The sequence below is a fragment of the Colletotrichum spaethianum genome (assembly GCF_022836535.1).
Source record: "Colletotrichum spaethianum MAFF 239500 DNA, contig01, whole genome shotgun sequence".
NCBI classification, from domain to species: domain Eukaryota; kingdom Fungi; phylum Ascomycota; class Sordariomycetes; order Glomerellales; family Glomerellaceae; genus Colletotrichum; species Colletotrichum spaethianum.
The window spans coordinates 363,995-369,994 of record NW_026054771.1 but is presented as its reverse complement, the minus strand read 5'-3'; the positions used below and the strand labels follow the sequence as shown (position 1 = coordinate 369,994).

The 6,000-nt window shown below is 50.8% G+C and overlaps 1 protein-coding gene across 1 annotated transcript; it reads right to left on the bottom strand.

Annotated features, from left to right (window-relative positions):
• Positions 1 to 1,066: 1,066 nt before the first annotated feature.
• On the bottom strand, positions 1,067 to 2,000 carry ColSpa_00101 (ribosomal RNA-processing protein 1; the record flags this gene model as incomplete). The annotated part of the gene is made up of 3 exons (XM_049266313.1): positions 1,067 to 1,543; positions 1,651 to 1,919; positions 1,973 to 2,000. The coding sequence occupies 3 exons, from the start codon at positions 1,998 to 2,000 to the stop codon at positions 1,067 to 1,069; spliced, it is 774 nt and encodes a 257-aa protein (XP_049122270.1).
• Positions 2,001 to 6,000: the final 4,000 nt, after the last annotated feature.

The following is a 6,000-nucleotide window of genomic DNA, read 5'->3' as shown; positions in this document are numbered from 1 at the left end:
AGGTCACCGTAGAACAAAAGGCAGGCCCACGAGTGCCTTTATGCATGGACCATGCGTCGACCGGGGTGTCTCACGTTAAGGCGGACGAGCCGCACTGCTATTCATTGCGTCGGAATCGTTCCAGAAGAACGAGGCGGCCAAACATCACCCAGTCTCCTGCATCGCCGCTAGTTGTTGTCGTTTCCTCTTGCCGTCTCGCTGTAATCCTCCGCTTGGGCATCAATGATCAGACTCACCAACACATCATTGACACGGCATCATACAGCATGGCTTTACATCCCCTAACCCGCCATTAGCCGGCCCACGTCATCGCCGAAGAGTTACGTCCCTCTCAAAGATAATGAGGCGACCTGGGCCTCGTGATGCTTGCTCCTCCTCTACATCCCCAGCGCAGGCTCACTTTAATTGTAAGATATCAAAAGCATGGCGTAGTGCTCTAATTTGTAGGCATTTGTTGACTCCATTACTAATTACAGCCCGCGACAGAAAGTTATCGACAATCTAAAACGGTCGTGCTGCAGTATACCTCCATCCGCCGCCACACTTTCGGGTTTCTTCGCTTTCCCTCACAAGCAATGCAGACTCATAACTGCACGTGCGGTCTGTGTACAACGAAGGCTTGCTGATACTGAATCAAGCTTCCATGCGTACGACACTTGCCGAAAGCAAGGAGTCGATCAGTGGCTGTCAACAGCAACCATAGCCAACCGCAGCCAGAACCTTGATGCGGTAGGGGCAGGCAAGAAAGAACAACGGACCAGGTTAAAATTGGTGCCGCCCAGACGAAGAAAGAGTCTTGGACCCGTTGTTGAACGCCCCGGTTTTGGTTGCAAAAACAGCGACAGCGCAAAGCACAGGTGACCCAAGTTCCGAAGGCCGCGAGCGGGCATCACGATGTTGTATCGTGGTCCCACAAGCCAGCCCCCATCCTTCGTATAATGACGCAGGTGCAGATCATATGTCCAGGCACCAAGAGGCTACCACTCGCGGCGCCACTTGAATATTCCCCTGCCGCTTACCCTCGTTGCCCAGGTAGGTCAACAGTAGTTATGGCACCCCTTACCAACTACTGGATATCCCAGGAGTCCTCGGCAGCATGACAGAATTTGCTGCAAGCAACACTAGCAGACAAGCTGTAGTTGCTGATGGAAATCTTCTCGTCCACCAGACCGTCGGCAAAGGTGTCCGCACCCTTGGCCATTGCACCGACGAAAACGCAGACGCTTTCCTTGGGGCCGAGCGTGTCGATGTAATCTCGCACATGGACCAGAGGCGCCTCGAAACTGAGGGTGACCTTGCGGCAGTTGGGCGGCAAGTGGTCTGTGATGGGGTTCTGAATGACACGCAGAAGCTTCTCTTGAGAGTTGGTCGAGCGGATGGACAAGCGGTGCAACAGCTGGACCATCAGGCCTGCGAAACGCTTGAATGTACGTGGGATACGAACCGAGGGCGAGACCTCGATCAGGACACCCTTAGCGGTGTGGATATAGATTTGGAGCTTGCCAGCCTTATTGATGGGAGAGTCGAGCAAGGTAAGGAGGCACTAGTCAGTATGGTCAGCATGTTGAATGCAGACGAAGGCAGGGCGCGTTGAGGCGCATCATCAAAGAGCAAAGGCAAAACAAAGGCAGTTCGCTGGTAGTATCCAACCTGGTGAGTAATATCCGGGCGCGCATCACTAATGTCGCGGTTCATCTTGCGCATGACTCCGATGTGCTCGTCACTGTTGAGTAGGGAGTACTTCTCCTCTCGCTGAACCCCATTGCGGCCGGTGCCGCCATGAGAAGCCTTGTAGGTCTCGAGACTGGCATTTGACAAAACAACGATGAGGCGCTGAGAGTCCTTGTCGGTCGGGGGGATGGCAGTGTGCTGCTCAGCGACCAGCTGAGGGAGGGCCGGAGGCGGGAGCGATTGTGTGCCTGTCAATTTGTTCCAGTCAGTAAAAGAAGAACAGCGACAGAAACCTGCGTACGGTTGCCCTTGCTGGAGCTGCCTGCCATGTCTGCCATGCCTTGCAGTACTTGCGATATGTAGGAAGGTGCTGGTGCTTGGGGAGTCGGTGGTGTCCTGGCGGGAAGCCTCGCGGGGTAGTTGGGGAATTATAAGTTGGTCATGCAGCCAAGCGACTGCTGGATGGAGACAAGTACAAGTTGCAGCTTCTGGCAAAAGAGAGCAAGCGATTGCTCTAGGCAAGGGGCAAAGACAAGATGCAAGGGAAATGTGTGTCGCGGAAAGGGACACTTTAGGAACTTACGGGGTCGCTTGACACCAGCACGGGCCTCTGGGGAAGACATTTTTTTGAGAAGCGTCGATCGATTGGAACGTTGGAAAATTTCGGTGCAGGCTCTTGCCTCTTCGCGCAGGTGGGTAGGTGGTTACACGAAATACAGGTGGGCGCGTTTTTGCACAAGGGAAGAAGAAGAGAAACAAAAAAGGTATGTGAGAGAGATCAAGATGTGAGTAAGGGCGGAATCGTATGGGAGTCAGGAAGGAAGGAGGGAGGGGTTGTTAAGAGGGTTTAAATTTTTCTTGTAGAGCGGAAGAATTGGGCAAGGATAAGCCATCTAAGGTCGGCAGCAAGAGGAGAGTTTGGCGAAAGGGACGCAAGCGAAGGAAGCGAAGGAAGGGAAGGAAGGGAAGGAAGGGACTGAGAGACCTGCGCACCCGCGCCCGCACGCACACATGTGGTAAACCCCCTTGTAAGAGACCATACCAAGTAGGTATACCCACCACATGGTACTTTTCCACTCGCGGCTCGACACTGTGACGCTGTTCGCCAGTAGCCGAGTGGAGGGACCTGAGGTGGGAGCCCAGCAGCATAGACAGTTCAACCACCAATCCTACCAATGCAAGCAGGGCTCACCTCTGTTCCCGCTCCTCCAGATACGTACAACCTATCGAAACGCGGTGTCAGGCCCACCCAATACGTCTCTCCACACTGCAACCTCTGATTAGTTTACAACAGCACTGTTAGGTATCTCGGTCGCCGCTACTTTAGACTTTGCCGCCACGGCGAAATGTTTACCGAACCGTCAGATGCAATACATATACTGCGAGACGCTGCTACCTTACCAAACAATTCGCAAGGTCTCCCTTAACGCACAGAACATTCTCGGACTTGGGGACAAACGCAAGGGACTTGGTTGGTAGTCTGTAAACGTGCTTTCTCTCCCTCTTGCTCTGTCTGATTCTGTGGCACCGTCTTTTCGTCGCATCGATAGCGGGGTTTGAACAGTCTCCGCCTTCATGTTGTTTCTCTGCGCCATTATGGCTCAGGGCACCGTCTGATCTGTCCCTTATCTCTCAGCCATAATTTCATGATAATAAAGTAGGTTGCAAGAGTCAGTACTAGCTCTGCCGTCTCTGATTTGTCGAAGAGACATGCGGTATCTCACGGCTTGATCCATGTCTGACCAGAGTTTCTCGCGAGATAGTCACTCTTCCCCTCTGCGCCTCGCTGTTCCATTATCGAGTCATTGCTTGCTCGCTATGGCTGACACAACTGACTGCTGGCCATTTCTTGCGTGTCAACTTGGTGGGTATACCGATTTTACTCTGCTCGTCCGAAGTATAATTTCTGTCAAGTTGACGTTCTATAACCGAGCTTGTCTCGTGTACGGGGCCGGAGCCCCATCCCTACGGGGGGGTGCTGCAATGGCATGTCTGTTGAGAGCTCCAAAATCCAAAGTCGACATGAAGACAGGGTTATCCATACCATCTATCCTGTCTCCCGTAATCAGGCCCGTTTGTGTTCCATCCTAATAGTCTCGATGTTTACTGTCCTTGCTTCGCTTTCTATTGGCGACCATATTCGTATCTGTTTCTCGAAACAAAGTTATGCCCAAAATATGACTCTCTTTTTCAGTCGAAACATTTACTCGGAGTGATTCACATCAAATGTAGCTCCTAAAATCGATGCTGTGTAGGCTTGTGATAGGTGTTGCGCCTCGGTACCGTTCTGTAGGTCAACCATGGCCCGCGTGTTATTTTGAACAACGTTTGACACCTGACGAGGCCGGTATGTTTGTGGTGCCAGAGCAAGCGCTCTTTCTCGCCTCTGCAAACTTAGTTCATCATCTCGTCAAGACGAACCCCGTTCATTGTTATGCGCATCAGAGGCTACTATCACTCGGAGTTGGGTGGTGCCGTGCCGAGTCATGCCTGCAGACTGTCACAGTCGGCTAATCGCGGCCGTTAGAGTCTAGGATGGGGGTCTGATCTTCTGAGGCCACGCCTGTCTTTCCTTCCCTTCACAGTGGGTGACAGTAGGCAAAGGTCGGCCAGTGTTTGTTGCCTTGAGCGCTCTCAGTCCTCATAATCAAACTTGTCTAACTGTGAATTATCGCTGGGAGGTTCATCCAATTATGGTAAACTGCCTGACCGCAATGACGCCGTCAATCTTTGCTGACCTTTCCGACTTAAGAGAATCCCATTCAATTTGCGTTGCGATGTCCACCATTGCCTGTGTTATTTTTAGTCATCCATTTGTCTTCGACAGAGTCTGTGGTATACATAAAACACTATTTGAAGTTTGGCTACGAGTAGACCATCCTATTCCTCGATGGAGGTCTGAACTCAATACAGGCTGACCTATGTAAGGCGGAAAAATCTACGTCTACGGAGACGATGCAAGTATGCCCTCACATAGTTCAACGCGTCTTGGTTATCTAGAGAATTTGCGTTTTGCTATCGAAGGGAATGGTCTTTAAAATGGTGATTTCTTTCCAACTTCTCATAGGCTGGTGATACATCAACATGGAGTTCATTGAGCATGTTTCCCCCACATACTCGAGCTTGAGACCCTATGTCTTTCTAGTTTCGCTGCTGGTCTCAAATGATCCTATTGTTCTGGCCGGCTTCTAAATCGTAACGGTAGGAGTGGTTGTCAAAATAGCCGAGTCTCCAACCCTACCGCCATTCGAGCCTGTCTATTAAAGTCGTTTGATGTGCCTTAATAGATCACTAGTTTAGGTAATGACCAGTGCTTCTCCTAATAGTAGTCACTATTGCAGCTTGAAATGCACGAGCGCACTCGAGCTATTGCCCAAGCAAGAGTTGTTTTACTAAGGAGTCGAATTCGGGGACAACCTTGGGGTTATCTGATCTCTCGCTCTACTTCGTAACACTTCGATTCCTCTTGTTCAACTCGCTGTTATTTTACTTAACATTTACCCATATGTTTCCTATGGTCCCTGTGTTTTTATAACATATACGGACGGCAGGGAAGAGAGACAGGGAGAGGCAGCGAGCAGGGTATCATTTCTTGCCTGACATTGTTGGTCATTCGCGTGACACTCGCCTTCTCGCCATGTAATCAAGATGGATACCGAATCTCTGATCCTCCGATGTTTATTTTAAGTCATGCATTCCGCAGCAATGTGTCTGCAACACAGGCATAAGACGTTGACCTCACTACACGTCTGCACGGGTTGGAAATAGTTACAGAAGTGATAGTGATAGGCGAATCACATGGACGGATGGATGACGGCGGCAAGATAAACTTCGTCGTTCCCTGGATTGTTTCTGCAGCAATCACGCAACCAGTATAAGGAGTTTTGCACAACTCGGTCCACGCCGTGCAGCTCCCCAGCAGCTCCCCGCTCGTCAGATCGGGTGTCGGGAGCAAAAGCCAAGAACAAGCCACACAACATAAGGTTATCTTAGCGTCTGATCTACCCGTGCTTTCTGGTTCGTTGTGGTAGGGGGTAAGATGTTCACCTAAGCTCGGAATTTTGAATATGGTTAATCCGATCATCCAATCAGCTGTCATAGACACACCTGTAGTTTTTGATTTTCTGAGCGACACGACTGCGAAGACACTGAATAAGGGTATGAGGTAGCGACTTCATGATTTTGCGCGACCGATTTGACAACAGCTACAGAAGCACCCTTCGACGGCACTTGGACACATGACCGACAGACCACCTTCACGTGCAACGCATTGAATCACAGTCTTTGAACCCAGCAGCGCGCCAATCAAACCCTTCTCCCGTCGTTGAT